At 46.5% G+C, this 26,281-nt stretch overlaps 1 protein-coding gene across 1 annotated transcript in view; it reads left to right on the top strand.

Moving 5' to 3' along the window:
- The window catches only part of Epb41l4a (erythrocyte membrane protein band 4.1 like 4A), a 194,161-nt gene extending 168,844 nt beyond the window's left edge, over nucleotides 1-25,317 (top strand). The window contains exons 18-23 of the mRNA XM_038330967.1: nucleotides 13,632-13,751; nucleotides 19,857-19,904; nucleotides 20,784-20,852; nucleotides 22,881-22,991; nucleotides 23,105-23,186; nucleotides 24,861-25,317. Of these exons, the coding sequence (XP_038186895.1) occupies nucleotides 13,632-13,751; nucleotides 19,857-19,904; nucleotides 20,784-20,852; nucleotides 22,881-22,991; nucleotides 23,105-23,186; nucleotides 24,861-24,989 (559 nt within the window). The 3' untranslated portion in view covers nucleotides 24,990-25,317. The remainder of the gene's footprint in view (nucleotides 1-13,631; nucleotides 13,752-19,856; nucleotides 19,905-20,783; nucleotides 20,853-22,880; nucleotides 22,992-23,104; nucleotides 23,187-24,860) is intronic.
- Nucleotides 25,318-26,281: the final 964 nt, after the last annotated feature.

Genomic DNA, 26,281 nt, shown 5'->3' with positions numbered 1-26,281 from the left:
ACTGAGTTACTGTCTCTTCCCCTTTATATTCATCCCTCTCTCCACCCAGCCATAGCTCTCCTCTCTCCACCTCCACCTGATGGGATTAAAGGGGTGGGATCCCAAGTGTTGGGATCACCTTTGTGTGAGCTCTGTTTCTCTTTTAGACAGATTCAGTCTTGTGTAGCCCAGGGTGGCCTTGAACTCACAAAGATGCCTCTGCCTGCCTGTCTCCCTAGTCCTGGGATTAAAGGTACGTGCCACCACACCCTGGTTTGTATAGCTGACTAGTATAGCTTTACCCTCTGACTCTCAAGCTTTATTTATTAAAACACAAATGATAACCACTATAGGAAAGCTCTGCTCTTTGGTTTCTTATCTCTAGGGTACAGTTAGTAAATAACTTGATAGTTAAGTACATTCTTGTTTTTTTTTTTAAGATAATTCTATATTTAGGGTATAATGTATGTTGAATTTATCTAAGATGGGGAGGAGTTTGCTGTTTGTGTGGCAATTTCTCCTTGAAGTACCTCCCGGTTATATTTCTCTATTTTACTTAGCCCCGAAATGAGACTCATCATCTTAGAAAGTCTGTTAATCTTAGCTTCTCTGTGTTTCCGGTTACATGAGGTACAACAGGTTGGTGTGTTTGGGCCACCTTTGCAGGAGCCAGTTTTTAAGAGCTTGCTAATCAGTTGGCATGTAATCAGCGTTAGTGTTGGCTTCTTGCATTAATCATGTCTCCCTAGTCCCAAACCATCTATTTAAAAACAAAAGGTTATTCATGAGGTATGGAAACACCATCAGGGCAGGCCTCAGAGGGATCTGATTGTTGGTCATACAAGTTTTAAAGCCAGTGGTTCTTAACTGGGCAGGCTCTGCCCTTTCAGAGGACATTTGGCTGTGTTTGCAGACATTCATTTTTGTCACATTTGGGTGGGAGAGATTGCTACTGACCAGAGTTGATGCTAAGCATTCTCCAACATGCAAGGCAGACACCGCCGCACAGATGCATCTAGCACCAAAGCATCCATGCTGCTGAGGGAGAGAAACCCGTTTCACCTCCTGGGAGCTCAGGCCTGCTTGTTCTTCTTTCTGAGCCATCTTTTTCTCTTCTGTGCATTAAAGAAGTTGGACCAGTCTCCAAGGTCATTCTTTAGTGCTTGGGAGCCTTGTTCTGCACAGACCGGATGCTCCTCTCTCTGACTACAAAGCCTGTAGAATAATAGCCTCCTCAGCACTGTGAGAGTGGGCCGCTCGCCCAGGAAGTCTTTCTGCCTCCTGTCCTCTCCAAGGCTGGAATTACACTAGAGAACTGCAAGACCTCCGTGTGTTATAACACTCCTCGAAGAAACAATTTCAGTTTCTTTATCTGTGAAAATCCAATTATGGCAGGTGGCTCTCCCTTAGGTAGGTTCTTCCTGCTGTACAATCAAGCAGTTTTGTACAAAACAAAGCAAATGGCTGTGCTTCTTCATCAAGGCAGAAACTATTTGTTTTACTTAGTATCTTCCAAACGGTGCTCCTAAATGACCTGTTCTCAACTGCATGGAAGAAATCTGCTTAAAACAAAACAAAACAAAACAAAAAACAGTGTCTTTTGGGGACTAAATGTGCTAAGGGTGACATTTGCCATTAAAAATGAAACAGAACCGAAAGGTTGCCATTAGGTCTTTAAATTGCCCATTGCTGGTTTTGCTGTGTGCTGGCTTATATCCCTGTCGTGGGGGACTGTTAATTACCTCTGTCTCCCACAGACAGGTTTTTTGTTTGTTTCTTTGTTTGTTTTTTAACTTGGCTTCCTTGGTGTTAGCATGGCAGTAGTTCTGAGTGTCTGAATGTTCAGATGCTAACGTGCTTTGTAAAGCTAGTGAGGAGAAATGGCTTTCAGAGCATGTGCTCATGTTTTACAAAAAGGATCCAAAAGGCTTTTGCAGTTGATTTTCACTTCTGGTCATATTGCCCTAGGATCACACAAGTTCCTGTGTCCTAAGTAGATGAGGCGTAGCAGGAAACGGGCCAAGGAACCCTAGCTCTGATCTCCATCCACACAGGTTCTGCCTCAGCAGGCAAAGGTGGGCGAGGAAGGCGGGCACAAAGTCAGGTTGCTTCTTCCGAGTGCCACCTGTCCACCGTGTGCTAATTCCGGCCCCTCCACCTAGCATTAGCCTTTGATCCTTTTACCAGAATGCCTCGCTTTTGTATCAGCTTTGAACATTTAAGCTGCGCTCTGCGCCTGTACATGAAGTCTTCCGTGTGCTGTCTCTCCATATCTGACCTTGTGCTTGCTCAGGAGACTCCTTGGTGAGATGCTGAACCTTTGACTCCCTGGGCTTGGCTGCCTGTGGGGGTTAGCAGGAGCTCAGCAGCATCCTTTGTGCTTTTATGAGGGACCATAGCATTAGCCAAACAGAACTTGTACATGTTTTTTGGTGTTCTGTTTCTTTTTTGTTTGTTTGTTTGAGGCAGGGTTTCTCTTTGTAACAGCTTTGGCCGCCCTCACTCAGTAGTCCAGGCTGGCCTTGAACTCACAGAGATTCACCTGACTTTGCCTCCCAAGTGCTGGGACTAAAGGTCTGCACCACGGCCGCCCAGCTCCATATTCTGTTTCTTAGAACTGGATCTTTCCTTGTCTTTGCTGCAAGGGCCTACACCCTGACACACCCCCACTGTCTTGTCTTGCTTTGGGAAATTTTAACTTTGGGGCAACTTTTGGGTAAACTTACTTGTACATTTTCATTAGCATCTATGTAATGATCAGTCTGGTGATGCTGTTTTCATTCATGTGTGTGACCTGTGTCAGTCATAGCCACTCCCATTGCCTTCTCTCTTCCTCTTCCCAACCTCACTGATCTGCTTCCTCCTCTCAGGTAGCCTCCCTTCCGTTGTCTTGCTTTCTTTTCTTCAATGATGATGATGACCCGATCAATGAATTTCATTAAGGTTGTTTCAGCCACACATACCCTTTACTGATTTCTATACCAATGAGGAAAACGTCGCTCCCTTCTCTAATCAATGCTAACTGCATATAAATCCTTAGGGAGGGCCGGGGCCCCATGAGCCCCTCCCCTTCTGTGACGAGCGGTTGACAAGCCTTGTGCAGGTCATTGCATAGGCTGTAAGGCCTAGAGTACAACAGCCGTGTCCTGCCTAGAAGCCGGTGCTGTCTCCCCAGTTTACTCTGCCTCTTGATCGTCAGTGGTCACGAAGCCTTCGGGGAGCGTTTTGTTTACAGCCGAGCTTTCAGTCATCATTTATCCTTAGTACTTTAACCAGCATGAGTCTCTGGAGTTACCACTGACCTCTGCAGATAAGGAACTTCCATGATCAGTGCTAACATGAGCGCTGCGCTGTGCACATCTACCTGGTTGTCTCGAAGGCAGTTTGAAAGGCACATCATGCCTAGCAAGACAGCAGCAGTAACTTCCCCACTAGGGCGTACAACCCTCCTAATCACAGGCTTTTGACCAGGGTCATGGTGCCAGATGTGAATTCTCTCCTGTAGAGAAGGCCTCCAATATGGGCTACCCTCCAGTCAGCCTTGCCACTACCGCACCAGTGGGACCATCTTGCGTGGCATGTCAGTGTTATTGCACGCGGGGCCCACAACTGAATACCACGGGTTGCTGACAGTTTTCCCCGGCAACCTGCATAGCACCTTCCTGTACCACAAGGGCTACCAAGCAGGGAGGAAGCTTTCAGCCCAATTGCAGCTTGATTTTTCTTTTCCTGTGTCTCACAACCATGGTGTGTGGCATCTTCAGCAATAGGATCTGGCTATCCAGTTCTGATGAGCAGCCAATGGCAATTTACCAGTTTTGGGGCTGGGAGGGGTATTGTCTCAGGGTCCTCCCTGCCTAGCAGCTTGCTGGGAGATGGGCCTACTGGCTCTGGCATTTTTCAATAAATAACCCGTGGCTTCTGAGCGCATCTTTACTCAACCCCCAAGGTACCGCCATTCAAATTATTATTGTTTGATGTTTTGATTAGCTTGTCAAGGTCAGATTTCCTTACGTCTTTTTCACACAGTGCTAGTTTTGTTGCATTCCCCATGTCTCCCAAGTGTTTTCTAATCTTTGAAACCAGCCCCTTTTCCCTGACACATTGCACTTTCCCTTCTTACGCTGGAAGGTTGTCGCCTTGGGGAGACGAGACACCACTGTGCAAATTTCTGTGGGCCTGTAGATCTTTAGAGTCAGTTTTACTTCTGGAGACTGTGTGTGGTCTTCAGATGCTGGTTTCTTTCCTATACCTTCTTTCTGGATTTTACAACTATTTATTTATTTGGACATAGAGGGAACTCTCCCTTGGCATTTTTGAGAAGGGGGTCTCATGAAGCTCCATGGACCTCAGACTTTGAGTGTAGCAGGCTGACCTTCAATCCCACCTCTCAAGAGCTGGGATTATAGGTGTGCACCACCATTCTGCTTTTTTATGTGCCTTCTGGATCAAACCCAGGGCCTCATTCACTGGGCAAGCACTTTGTCAACATCCTCTGGCCAGGAAGTCTTTATTAGGCCTGAGGCCATTCCAGGAACGCTGGGGTTTTTATTATTTATTTGTTTGTTTGTTTGTTTATTTATTTATTTATTTAGATTTTTGAGACAAACTTTTGGTACCTGTCCTGGAACTAGCTCTGTCCTGGACCAAGCTGGCCTTGAACTCACACAGATCGGCCAGCCTCTGCCTCTTTAGTGCTGGGATTAAAGGCGTGTGCCACCACCACCCATTTTAATGCTGGGACTTTTGTTGTTGCTCTTTTTGTTTTCCATAAACGACCCACTGGGGCTTACTTCTACTTTATTGTTTTGTAGGTAACATTTTAACATCCCTGTTTATGTGTGACGAGAAATAATGTTTACAATAGAGTTCATCCAGAAGAGGCTTTTAGTACCAGCGGTAGAATACTAGATACAAGGATTGATGTTTTCTTACAATTAAAGAGTGCAGAGCTAGAATCCGTACACTCACCCCTTTGGGTTCGGAACAGGTGAGGATGTAGGCAGTTCTTCCTACAGGTGTGTTCACCCCTTTGGGTTTGGAACAGGTGAGGATGTAGGCAGTTCTTCCTACAGGTGTGTTTCTGTGAGGTTCCTCCACAGCAGAAAGGCCCACCCTCCCTCCTGCTGGCATCATTTATGCTGGCCCCCCCCCCCTTCTCTTCAGTTATTCTCTTGGCTGCTGTCATAAGCTCAGTGAGTGTCCTGCTGTCCTCAAGGCGGAGAGGGTAAATTTCCACACCTGTTTTATGGCCAGCTAGTAGGGGTTCTAAAAGTTTGTTTTGCCGCAAGGTCTCACTGTGTGGCCCTGGCCTTGAACTCAGAGACCCCCCTCACCATGCTAGGATTGAAGGCGTGGCCCCACCCCTGGCAAATTTTCTTGCTCCAGGTCTGAGCCAATGAGATCCTTCCCCTTAGTCTCTCTAGTTACATCATCTCCTCTTTATTTTCTTGTTGCTGGTTTCACTCTGTGTTTTATGATTTTTTTCCTTGTCTTCTCTAAGCTTCCTTCCCATTCGTCCTTCCTCTCCTCTGTCTTCCCTGAATTTTTTCTTTGCACAAGAGCCACTTGTGTGTGATGGGACAACCCACGGTTTAGGTCAGCTCTGCTGTGGTGATATTTGGGCATCTCATTTACCAACTCAATGCTTAGGTCTTTAGCATGGAACATGGGATATGATATGTGTTCTGTTGAATGTCGGATCAAATGGAATCTTTGAGGTGAGAGTGTTTTGGGGTACAAAGTCCCAGTCCAGTCCCAGCCTGAAATCCCTGCTTCTTCAGCTGCCTTCACTCCTCCCCTCTCTTCTCTCTTCCCTCCCCTCTCCTCTCCCTCTCCCCCTTCCTCTCCCTTCCCCTCCCCTCCCCTCCCCTGTCCTCTTCCTTTCCCTCCCCTCCCCTGTCCTCTTCCTTTCCCTCCCCTCCCCTGTCCTCTCCCTTCCCCTCCCCTCCCCTGTCCTCTCCCCTCCCCTCCCCTCCCCTGTCCTCTCCCTTCCCCTCCCCTCCCCTGTCCTCTCTCCTCCCCTCCCCTGTCCTCTCCCTTCCCCTCCCCTCCCCTTCTCTTCTACTTGTCATTTCCTCCCATCTTCCCTTCTCCCGCCTGTCCTAACTTGACGTATTTAGTTACCTTCTACCAGTCATTCCTTCGTTTCGTTTTGTTTTTGGAAACAGGATCTCATTGGTAGTGCAGGGCTCTCTGGCTGCATTGTCAAGAGGACATTGTGTCAGAAACTGACTAACACGTTTGTGTCCTTCCCTGATGGCAGGGTTTATTACCTAGTAAATAGGCGGTGTGGATTTCGCGGGTAGCAGTTTACCAGGTAGTACTGATTCCCCCCATAGCCTGTCGAGACACACGGGTTCTTTGGTTCCGGTCTTAATTGTTACTATTAGCTCCCAGGTCACACATTGCACATCACAAGAACATCGACTGCTGCCCACCTACCTGACGTGTGTGCTGCGGAATGATTACATAAAGCCGATAGACACTCAAAATCAAGTGGGCTTTTGTTTGTTTGTTTGTTTCTTCCCTATCAGCTTCTGCTTCTCAGGCTTCCTTGAAACTCCTTGACCTGTGCTGCGGCTTTTTCACCCTTCGTAGCCATTTTCTAGAACCAATTCTATCCCTCAATTTGATGCTTCCAGTAAGTTCTCGGGCCTGCTTTTCTTGATACAACTGATATGAAGTGTTCCTACAGTCCTGATGCACTTCATACGTTCACAGAGTTGCACACTTTGTTTTCAAGATGAAGTCATCAGTTTGTGCTTTGTGTGTGAGGTTGAGTGTCCCTAAGGTGCAGACTCATCCCGATTCTGCATTTGCACTCACATCAAGACAGCCCGAAAACACCCGATGTCACTCAATATGGAGTTACTCAGGGCAGGGAAGACTGGGACTGTAGGCAGCATCCTGCACAGGCAGGTGCGTTAAACTAATGAGAACGTTCAGCTGCCCTGTGGTCTCCCAAGGCCCCAGAGGAAATGGGAAGTGGCATGAATCTATCGGAGTCTGTTCCTGCCTTTTAATATCTATTTGTCTGTTGCTTTGCTGGATGTCTATTAGTATCTGAAGAATAGCTTAAGTCTTAAATGTATCCAATAAGGGCTTTTATATTCTTTTCTAATTAAGGAAGAAGCATGTTTCTGTGGCATAAATTCGGCACTGAAACTAACAGAGGCAAGACTTGCTAAGTAGGGTGAACACAGAAGATCATGATTTGAAGAGGATTTTGTCATGAGAGTGTTTTTGTTTGTTTTTAAAAAGGCGTGGCTGGGGAGATGGTCCAGTGAGTAAGAAACTTGCTGTAGCTGGGTGTGGTGGCACATGCCTTTAGTCCCAGTGGAGGTAGAGGTAGGCAGATCTTCATGAGTTAGAAGAGGCCACCCTGGTCTCCATTGTGAGTTCAGGACAGCCAGAGCTACATAATAGAAAGACTCTGTCTCAGAAACAAACTCACAAACAATTAGAAAGAGAGCTCGCTGCATAAACATGAGGGCCTGAGTTCAGATCCCAGCACCTGGGTAAAAGTCCAAGTGTGGCTGCACATGGGCTCATAGCTTAATACTGTGGGTGGCGGAGGTGGAGCCAGGGGCTTGGTAGCCCCAGGTTCAGTGAGGGACCCTGTCTCAGAGGAATAAAACGGAAGAGTGCCAGAGCAGGACAATGCTGGATGTTCTTTTTACCTCCATATGTATGTGTACAAACATCACACACACACACACACACACACACACACACACACACACACGAAGAAGGCTGCTGTTTCACTAAGCCTAGGGAAAAAAATGCGTGCAGAATGTTAGTAAATTTAAAACCATATGGGGCGTCCTTCTCTAAACCTGAAAATAGTAATTTCCCTTGCCAAATCCCCTATTGTGCTACTATTGATCTTTTGGTTTTGTTTTGTTTTTTGTTTGTTTGGTTTAATGCCACTGTTGATTTAAAGGCAACAACAAGATGCAGATTGTGGTTATGAAGGGTCACAGTCAGCTTGGTGCAGACAGACTGCAGTCACCATGCCACAGGCACAAGGACTTCTGATTTCTGTTTTACTAGGACGTACCAAGATGTAGACCTGTGACGTGGGTGGCACGGGGCTCCAGAGCGTAATCCGAGTTGCCAGAGAATCTGGAAATAACAAAGCTTCCATGCTGGAGACAGGCTGCCAGATGATTGAGGGTGGAAACATTATAAGATCAGGAAGGCAGGAGAGTTTCGGAGTAAAGTTGCCTGCGTCAGAGGTCATCCATTGTGGTAGCAGGGCAGAAGGAATGCGTAGGAGGAGAAGGTAAAACAACTCTAGGAACAATAAGAGGAATTTATTGCCGGCAAAGCGTGGCTGGGTAAGCGAATGCAGTTTCTGTTTCCTGGCCTTAAGAGAAGGCAGCAACAGATGCCTAGAGCCAATAAATTTCCCTAGGGAAGAAAAGCTACTGACAAAATAAAAAAAAGAAGAAGATTGCTTTACATCAGGCGAGGTAGAAAGGAGTGCACTTGATGAGAACACAGGTCCCCAGTCTGTTGGTGATTGAATCTTAGCAGTGGAGTGGCCGCACAAAGCAATTGTCGACGACGGTGTTGCGCCTCAGTCAGAGAGGAGCTCTGCCTCAGGGTCTTATTGGCTTGGATAAAACACAAATAGAGGAACAGTGAGTTCTAAGGATAGAAAGGGTCTTTGTAATAATTTTTCACATGAGCAAACCGAGACCTGACCAAAGGAGATAAGTGGTTTGCCCAAAGTCTTCGCCGAGTCAGATTGTGGCCGAGTGGGAATGAGACAGAACTCAGAGCGGGGATTATGCGTTTGCTCGGAAAGGCTTGAGGTTCAGCATTAATCTTAGTGAATTAGAAGTGAGTTAAGAGCTGGTGTAAAGGAAGGTCCCCTTAAGAGCAAAGCTGATCAAGGGATGGGACAGAGGATAGTCCCAGGAGATCTGTGTAAGAATTCGTTTGGTAATGTGAAGATTTGTGCGGAAGAGGCAGGGCTCTAATTGAGGAGGAAGAAAAGAATTGGAATTGCTGTTATCTTCACTTTGTTATCAGGCAATGATGTAGCATTTCATCTTCGTGACCTTAGCACGCTTTAATTAAGTGTCAAACACAGTCAGAATCTAAATTGTGTGTAACCTAGGAAAAGGTGGACCGGGAAGGCCTGCTGAGAAGTGGAGAAAACGTATTAGAATTCCTCTGCCCTGTAGTACTGTTGAGATGACTGTTTGAAAGCATTCTCCCTTTCTCCCCATCTTCTCAGCTCCCCCATCTCTCAATCTCCCCCATCCCCCCCATCACCTTTCACATCTCCCCAGCATTTTTGAGACAGGGTTTATCTGTGAAGCCCTTGGCTGTCCTGGCACTCACTCTGTAGACAAAGACTGGCTTCGAACCCTCTTCGAACTTGCCTCTGCCTCCCAAGTGCTGGGATTGAAGGAGTGTGCCACCACTGCCCTCTCTCTTCCCCTCTCCTCTTTTCCCCCTCTCCTTCTCTCCCATACATTAATTTAAAAACAAAAGCCTTGTTACATTTCCTTGATGTATTTCCCACACTATCTTGTGACTCTCCTTTCAGGTGGGGAAACAGACAACGTGTGTCAAATACAGGCTTAGGAAGAGACTGAGACACAGGCAGGAAGTGTGCTGGGTTTTGGGGTTCATCTTTTGTAGCATTTGAAACTACTAGATCTGTACTATAAATGATGATGGACCCCCCCCCCCTTTGATAATTCCCCGATTGTGCTGCTTTTAAAGGCCGTGTGCCGATTCAGTTCAGGGCTTTTAATATTTCTCTTCCTCATGATGTAAATCCTTATATCATAATTAAAGCGTAACTGGAAGGCAGCAAAAAGCACATGCAAATTCCATGCCTGTGCATAAACACGACTTAAGAATCGCGCCCGGAGGTGGTGCATGTCTATAGTCTCAGCATTTGGGAGATCAAGGGAAGAGGATCAGGAGTGCAGGCAGCATGATGAAACCATCTCAAGAAAAGAAAAAAAAGTATCGTAGGAGATATGGTTTTTTTACATATATCTTTTCTTTATTTGCTAATGATTTTGTTTAAAAAAGGATTAAATAGCTCCCTCCTTTAAGGACTGAGTGATAAAATATCCTTGATTATAAGTGCTAGGATTTTTTTATTCCCAGATTGCACCTGTGTCTTCTGGAACCGTTCAGTCGTGGAAGAAATAACACTTTTATTCTTGTAATGAGGCATCATTAACCAGAGGCTTTTTGTAAGCATGTAATTTCAGACTTCATTACAAGCTGGACTTGGGCGTCCACACCAGCATTGCTCAGGAAGACGGCTTCTCCTGTGACTGCACGGAGCCTTGCATTTTTAATGCCTCTGTTAGAATATTTATGAAACAGCATCACCTGTAGAGGGCATTCGTCTTCACGGCGCCTGGGTCAGGAGGCTAGGAACTGGTAGACCTTCACTGGCCTTCCATGACACTTTCCAGTTTGAGAAATAAAAGTACGTGATATAATCTGAAATTCATTTTGATTTAGTCCTTTCTACTGGCAAGGTAGAGGAAATCCACACATGTGTGTCTAGGAAGTTGTTTTTCTTACTGTGTAGGTGACTGGCCTAGAATTTGCTACTTAGACCAGGCTGGCCTCACATTCACAGAAATCCCCCACCAATCCTCCATTTGCCTCTGCTTCTGCCCTCTGAGTTCTGGCATTAAAGGTGAGTGCCATCATGCCTGGCTAGGTTTTTTTGTTTTGTTTTGTTTTTTCGAGACAGGGTTTCTCTGTAGCTTTGGAGCCTGTCCTGGAACTAGCTCTTGTAGACCAGGCTGGCCTCGAATTCACAGAGATCCGCCTGCCTCTGCCTCCCGAGTACTGGAATTAAAGGCGTGCGCCACCACCACCCAGCAGCCTTCTGAATTCTACAATGGATGAGGATATACACACAGCACTTTGTGGTACCCGGCATCCATCTTTGGAAGCCCCCTCCTCCTGGGAGTTGCCTTGGTCTGGACTCCACCTCCGGGAAAGCCCGCCAAGCTCTGACCCCTCCCCAGGGAGGGTCAGGACCACTCCCACAGGCTATTTAGGCTGCCACCCAGGAAAGGATCTCAGGTTTTGTGTGGTTCCCCCCCCCCCCCGGCCCCACCCCTCATTTCCTCGCCATGCTCCCGGCCACCCTGGAGCGCTGCATTTATTAAACGTGGGCATCTTTTATTGGGTCTAATTTGATTTGATTGGAATTATTTGCGTTGGCGGAGAGGCTCGTTTTAAGATTATTCCTAACACACTTGTCTTCCTTTTAAATGTCTGTACTTAGAGGAAAGTATTGCTGAACTAAGTCATATCAGTCTTGCTAGGAGAATTAAGCTTGAGATAACGGAAGCTCCTGACTTCCTGATAAACATATCGAAATCTGTAGCGATATTTAAGCCTGCCCATGAACTAACTGTACAGTGATCTCATCCAGAATTTTATGTCTAATCCTAAACCCAGAAATAGAGGCGTGAGTTCCTACAGGCGAGCACAGATCTGCTACTGACCTGATCCTTTCCCCTTGACAGCATCTACTGAGCTCTGATCCTGAGAGTGTGTCAGGTCTCCCAGCAAGCCTTGTGGGTGTGGGTGTCTGTGGGTGTGGCCATGAAAATGTGTGAGCACACACATGTGCCCACATGTCCTTAAATGAGCATATGTTCCCATGTGATGTTGTTAAATGGAAGTGCTAGTTTTAAAGGATGGCTGATGGCCTCAGGTCACAGACTCTGTTATATTTCTAATGTTAATGCCCAAGTATGTTCACTTGTAATTTATTCTACAATGAGAAGATGGAACAGGGTCCTTTGAGCTGCGCAAACTCCCATGACTAGGCTCCTTCCCATCCCACAGTCCTGTGCGGCTCCCCTGTGACCTCCTTCAGTTACACCCCCAGCTAGGTCCACTCCTTCCCACCCCAAAGGTCTGCACAGCAACTGATTCAGCAACCTGAGTTTGTGGGAAATAAACAAATAGTACCAGTGCACAAAATCAAAAGAGGCCTATCAGAATACCGCAGAATCAACAAAATGACAGGAATTAATACACTTCTTTCAATAATAGCTCTTTATACAAATGATCTCAATTCCCCAATAAAGAGACACAGAGTAGCAATTAGGATTAGAAAATAGGATCCATCTTTTTGTGCCTCTAAGAAAAATATTTCACCGTTAATGGTAGATACATTGGGGTAAAAGGGTGGGAAAAGGTATTCCAAGCAAATAGAACAAGAAACAAGCAGGTGTAGCTAGCCTAATGTCTGACCAAGTAGACTTCAACCCGAAACAAATGAGAAGAAATAAGGAAGGTCACCTCATATTCACCAACAGAACAGTTTATCATGAGGACATTACAACATAAACATATACACACCAACCGTGGGCATACCCAACTTTGTAAAACTAGATCTAAAATTACAGATTAAGCCCAACAGTCAGTGGCAGGTGACCTCCGCATGCCATTCTCAGCAATACACAGATCACCTGGACAGAGTTAAACAGGAAGAGTGGAGCTAAGTGACATCAGAAATCAGATGGTCCCAAGATCTGAGAACATTTCACTCCAACTAAAGAATACACAACCTTCTTGGCACTCACGGAACTTCCTCCCAAACCAGGCACATAGAGGGGACAGAGAAAGTCTTAACAAACATAGGAAAAGTTAAATAATGTCCTTCATTCTCTGACCACCGTGGAGGAACGCTGAATATTATCTGCACAGGAAACTGTGAAAAATATACTAACTCATGGAGACTACATAACACACATCTAGGTGATACATGAGTTAAGGAAGAAATCAGGGTGGAAATGAAAAATTCCTAGAATTGGATGAAAATGGAAACACATCATATCCACATCTGTGGGACAGTGAAGGCCATCCCAAGAGGACAGCTGATGGCTACCTACCTACACAACAAAACCAGAGAGAGCGCGATTTAATAGCTTAATGGTACCCTGGAAAGCTTTGAAAAACAGTAACAGACAACACCCATAAATAGTAAACAGGAAGAGAGAGTCAAAGTCGGGGCTGAAATGAACGAGACAGAAGTGATAAAGACAGTAGAAGGGATCAGTGCAGTGAAGAGTTGGTTTTGTGAAAATATTAACAAGATTGCCAAGTTTTCAGCCAAATTAACCGTAAGATAGAAAAAGAAGACTTGGATCAATAAAATTAGAGATGAAAAGAGACAGTACAGCAGACTGAGGATATACAGAAAACCATAAGGCTATACTTTAACATAAGTTACTTTATTTTATAGACTTATTATGAACATTGCATACTTGTGTGTATATGCTTACAGGTACGTGTGCCTACTTAAGGATATATTAATCCAGGTTTTGATCCCCAGCTTTTATAATGTAATCGAATTACCATTCTCTTACCTGAAAAGCGAGGTTCAAGTGGCTGAGAAGCTGGGACTGGCTTCGTTGTGTCCGTAGATTTTGGTATAGTGTGTTTCCCTTCTCATTCATGGGTGGATGTTAACTTTACATTTCTTCATTGTCCCTGAGACAGGGTCTCTTTCTGCTGCCCAGGGTGGCTCAGACCCCTCGTTTTCCCACCTCAGCCTGCAGAGTGCTGAGACCCCAGCTGAGCTTCCCCATGCCTGGCATAGACGTGAACTCCAGATGCCTGCTTTGTCTTTTCAGAATACGGCAGGAGAATGACATGGTTGATTCAGCGCCTCAGTGGGAAGCCGTATTAAGGCGACAGAAGGAAAAAACCCAAGTGGATCCTAACAGCAGGCGCTCCAGACACAGATCTCGCTCGTATGTGGTTCTTTTTCCAACTTCATTTCAAGTCGGGGAGCTGGGTGGGGCAGGTGTTGGATGCTCAGGTTGCTCACTTACGGGCGCCATTTCCACGGGGACCAGTTTATCGTCCAACCTTCTTACATGGTCACCATTCATTAAACGTTTATGAAGGCTTAGAAGTTGGAGTTCAGGCAGAACAAGGCCATCAAAACCCATATTTTTAGTTTCATGTTGTTTTTCAACAAATGGATACGTCCAGCCAGATAACCAGAGCCTCAGAAGCCCGGCTGCTGGTGAAACACCGGCTGCTTCGCCCAGTTTGAGTCTACAGAATTCTCCGGAGTCTTCTTCGAAATCGAACCCGATGTGACTGTCTTCCTGTCAAATTACCACTTGTGAGCAGTAGTCATTGAATGATTCATTACACCCCAGTGTTGAGATTTGCCTGCCCCTCCTGTTGCTAGGCAATGGCATGTGTGAGCAACATTACCCCGTAATGGCGAGTTTGCCTGTCCCCCACATCACTCGTCTGTGAGCTGATAAAGTGGGGTGCCTACATGCTCATGTGTGTGCGTGCGTGTTCATTAGCGTGCACATCGGGAGTCAGGCCACACTGCCTGCTCCACATGCCACGCGTGCCTGTTTCAAGTGAGCTGGGACTAACGGCAAAACCTTTCGTGGTCCTGGGTGACCACCTGCAGTGTTCTGGGAGGAGAGAGGAGTGTCTGACAGGGAGAGGATATGGGCGTGGAAAGTTGATGGAACAACCAGCTGGGCATCTCTGAGGGAGCCAGAAGGAAGCTGAGAGTGCATTGTTCGATTGACGTGTCAGGAGAGGACACGGGAGGCTACGGCATCGAGCGTGTGCTGTGTTTTTGAAGGGATGCTCCTCAATTATAGATGCTTAGCTTTTCATTAGAACTTTTTGCTTTAAGGATGGGGTCTCATGGGGCTGGAGCGATGGCTCCGTGGTTAAGAGCACTTGCTGCTCTTGCAGAGGAATTGGATTCTTTCCCGGCACCTTCATGGTAGGTAGTTCACAGTCATCTGTAACTCCAGTTCCAGGGATTCAGCACCATCTTCTGACCTCTTTTGACATCAGACACACATGTGGTGCACCGACATGCATGCTGGCAAAACATACACATTAAAGTTAACACATCTAAAACAAACAATGGAAAGCAGAGCCTCACTATGGAGCCCTGACTGGCCTGTCACCTGCTGTGTAGACTTAGCTGGCCTTCAGCTTTTAGAACCCTGTCTGCCGTGACTCCCAAGTGTTGGGATTAAAGGCATATGTCATTATATTTGATACAGAACTTTTTGTTGTTGTTGAGAAAGGATTTCAAACCCCTGCTAGCCTTTGGCCTTAAATTCACTCCTGTCTTCCTGCCTTCTTTCTTTCTTTTTCTTTTCTTTTGAGACAGGATTTCATTATGTAGCCTTAGGTGACCTGTCCTGGGGTTTGCTATAGAGACCAGACTGGCCTGGAACTCACAGAGATCCATCTGTTTCTACCTCCTGAATTCTGGGATTAAATGTATATACCTTTACATCCTGCCTAGGACCTTGAATTTTGGATCTTTCTGCCTCTATACCTCCCCAAAGTAAGGATTACAGGCAGATACTATCATGTCCAGTTTTTTTCCTTCTCTTTTTAATGTGGCACAAGGGTTTTCAGGTTTTTGCTCTGTAGACCAGGCTGACCTTGAGCTTACTGAGATCTACCTGCCTCTGCCTCCCAAGTGCTGGGATTAAAGGTGTGAGCCATCATTTTTTTTTAAATAACAAACTTACATTATACTTTGGGATGTGTTCCTCTTTGTTTTCAGAGTTAATATAAAATCAGCATTATTTCTTCTTTAAATATCTTGTATAATATTTCACTAAAATTGTTGCCCTGGTGGGTCCTGGGCTGAGTATTTGCACATTCTTGACCATATTTGAGGAATGCAATAAAGACCCACACAGATTTGCAAAGAAGCATGGTGACTTTATTCTAAGCAGAGTGATAGGACAGATCCACTGTCAAGAGTGACAGTGGGTACAGGACAGATCCACTGTCAAGAGTGACAGTGGGGGACTGAAAAAGCACGGGATAAAACCGGACTCCCTGTACATGGCGGACAATGAGGGCTGCTGAGAAGCCAAGGACAATGACACGGGATTTGGATCCTGCTACACATACTGGCTTTGGGGGCGCCTAGCCTGTTTGGATGCTCACCTTCCTGGACCTGGATGGAGGGGGGAGGAACTTGGACTTCCCACAGGGCAGGGAACCCTTACTGCTCTTTGGACTGGAGAGGGAGGAGGAGTGGAGGGGGGAGGGGGATAAATGGGAGGCGGGGAGGAGGCGGAAATATTTAATAAAAAGTGACAGTGGGCCACACAGGACCCCCAAGGGCTCCAGTATCAAGGGCCTGGGGCCTCTCTCTACATGCTGCCTAAAGGAAGGAGGAGTTTGGTTGCTAGGGGTGTGTTTACATAGTTCTCTATTTTGATTGGAAGATTTGGGGAGCGGACCTTTGCTCATTGCATATGCCCTTTCCCACAGTGCATGGGATCATGTATACATCCATCAACACATAGGCACATGATGGAAAATCGAGGGTTTCCCCTACAAATTCACGTAGAGGACTACGCATGCCTTTGTGGTGCATGCATCCCAAACTAGTTCAAGTTGAACTGGCCATGTGCTCACAAACTCAGATCTAACTCACACTAGGCTGAGCAGAATCTGTCTCAGTTTAATGGCTGCTGAGGGGTAAAGGGAGGAGAAAGGTATTCATTGTTCAGAGCCAGGTGTGCATGCAGCTTGATGATGCAGGTAGGAGTCCTAGGTTACTAACAGCTCGTGGGGTGCATTGTTCAGGTGTGTGTGTGTGTGTGTGTATGTGTGTGTGTGGGCGCACATGCGTGTGCACATAGTACATGTAGTTCTGGGTGTCAGGCTGCCAAGGGAGCATCTTACTTGTCCTTCCTCCCTTCCCGTCCTAATTAGGATCATGAAGTTAGAAGGAGGGGATGTACACAGCTCAAAACAGTGGCGTCCTGGGTGGCTAAACTATCCCTGCTGCTTGCCTGCCTCAAGAGTGTTTCCCGAGAACTTTCTTTGTGGGGAGTCTTGTATTGTGAACTCCATTTCTCTTTTACAATTTTTTATTCATTAATTATTATTGTGTGTGTTTGTGCCCTCCACCCCCAAACAAACATTAAGCCGAACGTGACCGGCTCTTATCTGTTAGATGTGGTGTCTAGGGTATGTCTCAGTTCCATTCCTATGGCATTCGTGTGTGCTGCTGTGATATCTGCATAACACAGGGTCAGCTTCAGTCTCGTTGAAACTGCTTCACAGGAGGAAACCTCCACTCCTTGGGTTGTGCAGAAGAGGCCATGCCCTGGGCCCTCAAACAATAGTCTGCGTGAGCTAGTGGGCTCCACCGCCCCCTGGTGGCCATCATGTGGTACTATTTTTACTGACTGAAAACTATTGATCTTGGGATCAGTGAGGCTGTATTAAGTGATAGGTCCATCAAAATACACATCCAGCTTAGGTGGATGTTCAGTAATGTTTCTGGATGCCCCTGCTCAAACGTCAACAGCTGGGCTACTGGACATCATGTTCCTAATCAGGACAGGAAGGGAGGAAGGGGGAGAAGGTGCTTCCTAATTCCACTTTTCTGACCATTAAGGAGTATCAGAAGAAGTACTAAGGGTTTGCTAAGTGCTTTGAGGTCTCTAAGTAAGTATAATTTTTGCATGTACAAGTTTTTCAGCTTCTCTTTTAAAGATGCAGCTAGCTTAAAGACGACAAACAACCCGAGCTGGACACTACCTTGTTGGTTATTTGAAGTAAATATTGTATATTATATATTATTGCATACCTATTTTGAGACTGTGTAGCCCAGACTGGCCTGGAGCTTTCATCCCCCCCACCCCCAGCTGCACAAGTACTTGGATTACAAGCTAATCTGTCCAAACTAATTTCCCCAATTGATTTAAAGTTGAATCATTGCATAAATATAGATAGAGATGCTTTTGAAAAATACCGGACCAACACTGGGAGCGTGTTTATATTTGTGTGTTTTATATCGATGGACAGTCGGGGGCTTCTTTGAAGAGCGAAGAGTTTAAACACAGTGTCTATGTAAGTTTTCTTTTTAAGACAGGGTCTCATGTAGCCCAGGCTATGGAACTCAGCATGTAGCTGAGGATGGACTGGCTCTTCTGAGCCATCATCTGAGTGCTCAGATTACAGGCGTGTGCAGCCATGCCCGTCTTACCTGTGCTGGCGTAGAACCCAAGGCTTTGTGCACGCTAAGGATGCTCTCCCAATTGAGCTACAGATGAATGGCAGCTGACTAGTCCTCCAGCACCTCACTATACCATAGGGACAGCTAACCAGTCCTCCAGCACCTTCCTGAAAGAACAGCTTACCAGCAGAAGTGCGCCTTCCCCCACATATCTTATGCTAGACTAATGAGCGGCCTCCGTGAGAACTGCATGCTGACGCAGCATGTTGAAGTAGAAGCATAGCTTAGTTCTCTGAAATAGTTGCCCCTTCTTAGTATCCTTTAAAGGACTGACAGACTACTCAGGGGATCAGATGGGCAAAGTGTAGAAAGGGCAGGTTTTGTTCAAGAGCCCTTCCAGAACCATCTGAATGATTTTTTTAAAGCATACAGTTTTATATAACAAAATCAACACCATTCGTGGTCACGCGCCCAGGCTTTGTCCCCATCCCTTACCACATTTCACTCCTTTTGATTTGACCGAAAGAGCAGATTTTTGCTCTTTCCCCACCCAGTCCATACACACAAAGGAGAAACTGTTTAGCAGATTCTGTAGTTAAGTAAACGGCTTATTGTAGTCTGTGGGTTCAGCAGCCCCTGCCAGAATGCATGAGAGGAAAATGAAGGCGTTGGTGATATTGTATGCTGGAAGCAATACTGAACCTCAGTGTAAAATTCCACAGGGCAGGGTTTGTCAGTGGCTTAAACTCTTGGCCTCTTTGTTAGGGCTTAGCACCTTTCTTTGGGCCTCTTATTAGATCCTGTTTTCTCCTGAGGGTACTGAGGAGTCCTGTTCTGTGACAACGGTTGAAGTCATTTTACTTTTCCTTGCTATAATGGAGGTTAACGGTTGACCTGGTGGAGACTTTGAACACAGGTGGTGCCTTCAGGTTTCCTAGTCTAGGACTTTAAACATGATGGCCAATTTCTATTCAAGAAGGTCTTCAGGGACAAGATGGTGGCTTGAGTGGAGCCATAGATGGCTCTGTCCCTTGTGGCCTAAGTTTCAGTGCAGAAATGCTGCTTGAGACGTCATATAAAAGGGGAGACGTTATTGGGCCACTTGCCTTCCCCTCATGCCTGTTGCTTGTGCTAGGTCATCACAGATGATGCTGAGAGCTTTAACAATGGGTGACAGAAGTGAGTTCCTTTCTGCTTAAAAGTGGGTGCCTGGTGAGATGGCTCAGCAGGCTAGGGGTGCCTGCTGCCTAGCCCGAGGAATTGAGTTAGATCCTTGGGACCACATTGGTGAGAGCAGAGAGCCAGCTCCTGCAGACTGTCCTGAGCGTACCGTGACACACACATGTGCACACATAAACAAATGTAATAAAAAGTAGATACTAAGATCAGAAACCAGAGCCCCTGGGTCACTGCCCATTGTCCAGCTATAACCAGAAGGGGTCTGTACACATGTCCCCCAAAGTTCTAAGCTCTTTCCTTTCTTCCTGTGTATTTTTTGCTTGTGATGTGTAGGGTCTCGCTATGAAGCAGTGGATGGCCAGGCTGGCGTCAAACCTGCGGTGGGACTCCTGCCTCTGCAATGCTGAGATTCCAGCTCTATCCACCCATCCTGGCTTCTAGGCTCTTTTGTAAATGAAGCTTTGGCGATGTCTCAGTTTTCTTTATGAACACACATGTGAGCTTTTCGGTGACACTGCCAATACATTGCCCACTGTCTGTTCACTGGTCATTGTCGTAGCTCTGGCTGCTCATGTGTCCTGTCAACAGCCAAACGGCAAGTAAGGCCTCGCAGAACTATTACCGGTAACTCTTAAGGCTTGCGGAGGACACATGTTGCAGAGGTGAATGCTGTTTCGTTTATTTGCAGAAGAAGTCCTGATATCCAAGCAAAGGAAGAGCTGTGGAAGCACATCCAGTGAGTACTGGGTCTCCCCTGTGTGTACAGTGTGTATATAGTACACACACACGCACGCACACACACACTCACAGGCACTCTCACACATTCACATACACTCAGACACACACACAGTCACACACACGCACTCATGTACATGCTCACACTCACACACACAGTCTCACACACACGCACGCACACACACTCACACGTGAGTGTTTTGCTTGCATGTATGTATATGCACCGTGTGCATGCCTGGTGGCTCCGGATTCCCTGGAACTGGAATATGGATGGTTGTGAGCGCCATGTGGGTGCTGGGTGCCACACTTGGGTCTTCTGTAAGAGCAGCCTGTGCTCTACTTGCTGAGCCTTATGTCCAGGATGATGCCTGCAGCTTTAAATTGGCTGTAAGGAAAACCCGTGCCACTGCGAGGAGCCTGGGTCTGACAGCTCAGCAGGTCCCTGTGCTCATTCTGTGTTGTCTGCTGCCGACAATGGTGTCAGGTGCCACACACGAGCAGCTGCCTGCGGGCTGCACCAGTTCCTCCTCTCCGGGGTCACTTAGCTTGTCTGTCAGTATGCCTTGGCTGGGCCAGTCATTTACAAGGGAAAACAAAGAGAAGCAAATCCATGTAGAAAGAAAGACCCCGGCACAGGAGAGAAGCTTACCAATGGGGAGCTGGGGGCCTTGAAGGTGGGGGTACAGAAAAGAGGGAAAAAGCTACAGGAAAGGGGTGGGGTTCTCCCAGTTTTCCTTGCACGTGTTCTAGCTCTCAGCTTCGTGCACATCATACATGAGTCTTACAAGGGCAGAAAGGGGCAGCTTGTCAGTTGGGAGCGAGCGGTATTAGTGTGTATGCAGGCCCGACAGCTTTCACCTCATTGCTTATTCTCTCCTAGGAAGGAACTCGTGGACCCGTCTGGGCTGTCGGAAGAGCAGCTGAAGGAGATCCCGTACACTAAAGTAGAGTGAGTGACCGCCTTTGCAGTTGTATCAGTGGGAAGGTGGATACTTGATCTCCATTGCCTTGACAAAACAACATGGCCAAGGAAGCCTGCAGAAAGCAAGCATTTAGTTTGGCTTACAGTTTCAGAGGCTGAGGGTCCAGCTTAGATCTGGGACAGCCGTTCGTGGGTGGTGGGGCCAGCCGACAGCTCATCCTGATCCACAGTAGAAAGCAGAGAGGGCACACTGGGAATGACCCACCCTGGTGATACACCTCCCGTAAGGCCACACCTCCTAATCCTTCCCAACTGTTCCAGCTGGGTACTAAGTATTCAAACATGAGCCCGTGGGGGCCATTCCCTTTCAGACCACCACAGAAGGGAACACTTCATTCTTTCTTTATGTTCCATGCAGTGTCTCAGTTTGTACATTAACCAAATATTAATATAGGGAAGAGGTAGGAAGGGTATATAGAACTATTCTCTCTGTGTGGTGGTTCAGGTTTCCAGTCATTGAACTTGGGAGGCAGAGGCAGGAGGATTGACACAAGTTCAGTGTCAGCTTGGTCTCTAGAGAGTTTCAGGCCAGCCTGGGCTGGAGCGAGAGACCCTGTCTCAAGCAAGCGACACCCCATAAAACTGCTCTTGTTCTGTATCCCATGACTCTCTTCTGTTTGTTTGTGGGTGAGAAGCTAGAATGAATGATGAATAATGTCTATTTTAAATAAGTTTTTTGCTGAGATACTCATTGATAACAAAGTCAGTTTTTCTATCATTTTAACATAGGAGAATTATATTTACTATAGAACCTGGCCATGTGAGCCCAAGTCAGTTTTCATTATAGAACCACATTGAACTGAGCACGCTTTGTGAACATTTAGTAGGAATCTCCAGCTGCAGCCAGACTGCTGAGCACATATTGGCTGCTTTCTGCCTTGTAGTGGGTCAAGAGAAAACTGGCCTGGACTGGGTTAGACGAAGCAGCCTAGAACTTGGGTGCCCCTCCTGCCTCTGCCTCTGAGACACTGAGATTACACCCAGAAAAACTCCTCAGCCTCTTCCCACATCTTCCCACGCTCTTTTATATATTCTTTTACTGTTTATTTATGTGTGTGCCACTCGTGTGTATAGGCCAGTATCTTGTGGGAGTCAGCTCTCTCCTTCCATCATGCTGCTCTCTCTGGGACTCAAACTTAGGTCAGGCTCGGTGGCAAGTTTGCCAGCCCTCTTGCTATCTTTTCTAGGTCAAGAATTGAGGCTCCCCCCCCCCCCCACACACTTTTTTTAAAAAAAAATAAATGCACAGATTGAGAGACTTCTGGCGTATAATATGATAGTCTGGTGTGTGCTTACACTGTTAATCGTGACGTCAGGAGGGCGTAAGTCTACCACCTCATTTTTGTGCGGCTGAGCACACTGAAGAGCTCTGCACGTCCCCCGTGAAGACTGCCCCAGCTGGAACTGACCTTTTCTTACGGGAAGTTGAAGCTCTTCTGTTTTCAGTGCAGATTTGTCCTTCCACATCCTGGAGAGAATCCAAGTGAATTCCCAGAAGGTTTCAGTTTTAGTGGTTAAGCCGGGCTAAGTAGCGCAAGCACACTTGTAATGTCAGAGTCTGAAGCAGAGGCAGGAGGGCACTCGAGTTCTAGGCCGCTTCCGCCTGGACTGCATCATGAGCCCCTGTCTCTAAACACCAGCAACAAAAACTGGTTAAACTATCTCTCTCTCTCTCTCTCTCTCTCTCTCTCTCTCCACACACACACACTGAAGATGCAGGTTAAGCAGTAGAACATTTTTCTTTTATAAAATACTGTTAAATTTAAATTTAGATCACTACTGCTTTCACAGCCTATAAAAGTCAAGTTCTCTTTTTTTTTTTTTGTCCCATGAGAATCACAATAAGTCCCTGTGTCGAACAAACTCCACCTGCAACATAAAAACAAGAATGACCAAAGGCAGTTTGAGGGCTGTTTTTATAGTTCAGTACTGAGGAAAAGCTGCCCATTATCTTGCTTTGACTGTTGTTTCCTTGCTTCGTTGCGGTCCTCTCAGGACTCAGGGGGACCCAGTCCGCATCAGGCACTCACATTCTCCGCGGAGCTACCGGCAGTACCGCAGGTCGCAGTGTTCAGACGGAGAGCGGTCGGTTCTCTCGGAAGTGAAGTAAGTGGCCAGTCTCGAGGCTCCACACAGCAGCCCGCAGAGCTCTCCGCATGGCAGAGCTTAGCATCTGAGGTCTGTCCCGTTCACAAGTTCTGACGCTTTCTCTTTGGCAGCTCGAAAACAGACCTTGTGCCACCACTTCCAGTGACCCGGTCCTCAGACGCTCAGGGGTCTGGTGGCTCTACAGTGCATCAGGTTAGTGAGGCTTTAAGGTGTCCCACTGATGACTATGTAAAAAAATAGGCATTTTATTTAGTGTGCATGATGTGTGTGGTCGTGGTCGTGGGTGTGGTCAGAGAACTGCTTTGAGGATGTTTTACATGGGATTTGAACTCAGGTAATGAAGGTTGAACTGCACTGGCTTTTACCCATTGAGCCATCTTGCCAGCCCAACATTTTTTTTTTTTTTTTTTTTTTTTGGTTTTTCAAGACAGGGTTTCTCTGTATCCTGGAAATAGCTCTTGTAGACCAGGCTGACCTCGAACTCACAGAAATCTGCCTGTCTCTGCCTCCCGAGTGCTGGGATTCAAGACGTGCGCCACCACCGCCTGGCACTTTAACATTCTTTAACTTTGTTTGTGTTTGTTTATTTGTGAGGCAGGGTCTCACACTGTAGCCCTCTCTGGCCTGGAACTCACTCTGTAGACCAGACTGGCCTCAAATCACAGCATCAGCCTGCCTCTGCCTCCCGAGTGCTGGGGAGTGCAGAAGTGTGCACAGGCAGGGGAAGCAACTGTGAGAATTTTGAGAAACATCCTGTGCTTTCAGGAATTCCTTTGGATATATTCAGCAGTGAGTCTTTGACTCCATTCTCACAATTTGCTTACCAAAAAAAAAAAAAAAAAAAACACACACACACACATGCAAAATCCTAAAGCAGACAGATGTGTCCAAAAATCATGGGCACAGCCTCGAAAGAGCTGCTAGGAATGAGAAGAGGTAGTGCAAGAAGACCCGAAGAGCTGGGCACAGGGAGGATAAAATCACAAACATCTGGGCATGGGGAGGGTAACATCACAGACAGCTGGGCACGGGGAGGGTAAGACCACGATCACATGGAACTAGGATGAGAATAATTGCTTCACTGATTAAAAAAGTGGGGGGGGGGGCTTTAAGGTATTTTTCCAAGCTGGGGAAATAGTGACAGGCACAGATGTTCTGTTAAGGGATAGACAGAACTAGGTCCTCTTGTCGCTGACCTCCACAGCAAAGGGAATGCCATCGGGAGGTGTTCATACCTAGGATTGAAAGAGAAACCACAGCCAATCCAGTCACCTCGGAGGCAGGGGCAGAGCTGTGGAAGCACTGTTGGTGGCATCCTTGGGTTTCCATCTGACCTAACTAATGGGTTGTGTACAAGTCCCGACTCGGGAAGTCCTGGGTATGATGTCCAAGCTCAGGTGGGTCAGTTAGCCTCTCTCGATAATGCAGATCTGTCTCCAAGGCTCCTTACCCTAGTTGACAGTGACATTTGGTTCTAGAAGACAGGGAACTCTAAGTGACCACACTGTACAGTAACTGTTTCATAGTGCGAGAGGCCTTTTAGCTGTCTCTGACCTTGCTCAGAAAAGCAAGCCTAGTTAAGGAAGTCTTTAAATAAAACTGATGTGTACTGAATCTTGTCAGACCAAGAGTAAACACATTTGATCTTGTAGTTAACTAGAGGAAACTTTAAAAAACGGTATCATAGACTTTTCCTTGCAATGCCATAAATGAATAAATTTAATGTGGCCATACTATGTAGCCCAGGGATTATCTTGCTCTCTTCCTGGGATTATCCAAATGTGTCCTCTATGCCCAGTTTCTGGTGTATTTCTAATAGTATCACTTAATCTGATTATTTTCTTCTGTCATCAATTGTTTTTCTAGAGAAGAAATGGCTCTAAAGACAGCCTGATTGAAGAAAAATCTCAGCTATCTACAGTCAACCTGGCTGGAAAGCATACAGCAAAAACAATAAAAACTGTCCAGGCTGCCCGTCTCAAGACAGAGACTTGACCTGGTTAAGGGGCAAAGGGTGGGGATGGAAATCCTGTGCCACTGGCACTTCTGAAACTGTGAATCAGAGAACTGTCCACATACAGTGGGCATGTCTTTAGCGAAAGAAAATGAGTATCTAAGGGTTTGTGCACAGCCTTCTTGTGCTGTGGAGCTTTTCGACTGGAAGGACACTATCTCTATCAGCTCACTGGATGCCAGTCTTCCCTGGAAACCAGCCAACTCTCTCTTCACCACAGCCAGGACCTCCACTTCTCATGAAGCCTTTGGATTCCTGGTCTGCAGACTGTTGTGACTTTTAGTCCCATAAAGCTGTTTGTATTATTGTATTTTGTGGCATTAAGTCCCAATGGTTATTTACAAATATTGTAAAAACCTGTTAAGTGTTGATTTGAATAAGTGTCCTTGTCTTGTGTTTTCTGAGGAAAAAAAAAAAGCCTGTTTGGACCTTGTCTTCCTTCCCTCCCCAACACCCATGTGCCCAGGTTTTGGACCTTTTCCTTCAGATAGGACAGTACTAAAAAGAACTGTTGCTGTCAGCAGCTGTTTAACTTTTCCCGTGCAGGCCATTTCTAGGCTCCTTGCAATCCTGTTCCCTTGACTTAAGCCTCTTCACACTTTAATGCAGGGTCTCATCTGCCTCTTGTAGCCATTCAGTCCAGTCCAAGCTGTCCCTGTGAGGAATGTTAAACATCCTCACGTCCATTACAACCCCTTGAGGCAGAGAGCTCAGCAATACAGTGCTCACCAAACAGTCCCCAACACTGGAATCTCAACTGCGGCCTTATTTCCACACAAAAATAAAACTAAATCTAAGAATTCCTTTCCAACCAATATCTGATGTCTCAACACTCTTTCCTCTGCTTCTACAGGACGTCCTCTGCAGCCCACCGGATCGTGCTTTAGTAAAACCCAAGCCTTAGTGGTCTGGCCTCCTTACTGCTTATCTGGTCTTTCTTGCTGACACTCCCAGCTCTGAAACCAGAACAGGGAGAATAGCAAACACATGCCGTTCTCCAACTTTGCTTTGCAGTGGCACCCACCCCCACCAACTGCTTCCTCAGGTTTCCCACTCGATCAGATCTTCTTGGCTCACAAAGCAGGCTTTCCACCCATGATCCAGTCCAGCTCCAAGGGGAGTGTTCTAAGTACCGAATAGGATCACGAATCTGTACTTGTTAAGCCTAGGGAAATTATGTGTCAACCTAAGCATAAATCCAGCTACCAGTCTGGCTGTTACATAGGAATCCACAGAAGGGCGCTCTGGAAGCCTGGCATTTAGCACACAAGTC

This window comes from Arvicola amphibius, chromosome 5 (genome assembly GCF_903992535.2).
Source record: "Arvicola amphibius chromosome 5, mArvAmp1.2, whole genome shotgun sequence".
NCBI classification, from domain to species: domain Eukaryota; kingdom Metazoa; phylum Chordata; class Mammalia; order Rodentia; family Cricetidae; genus Arvicola; species Arvicola amphibius.
The sequence above is the reverse complement of the archived record's forward strand: the minus strand, read 5'-3'. Positions and strand labels throughout refer to the sequence as shown.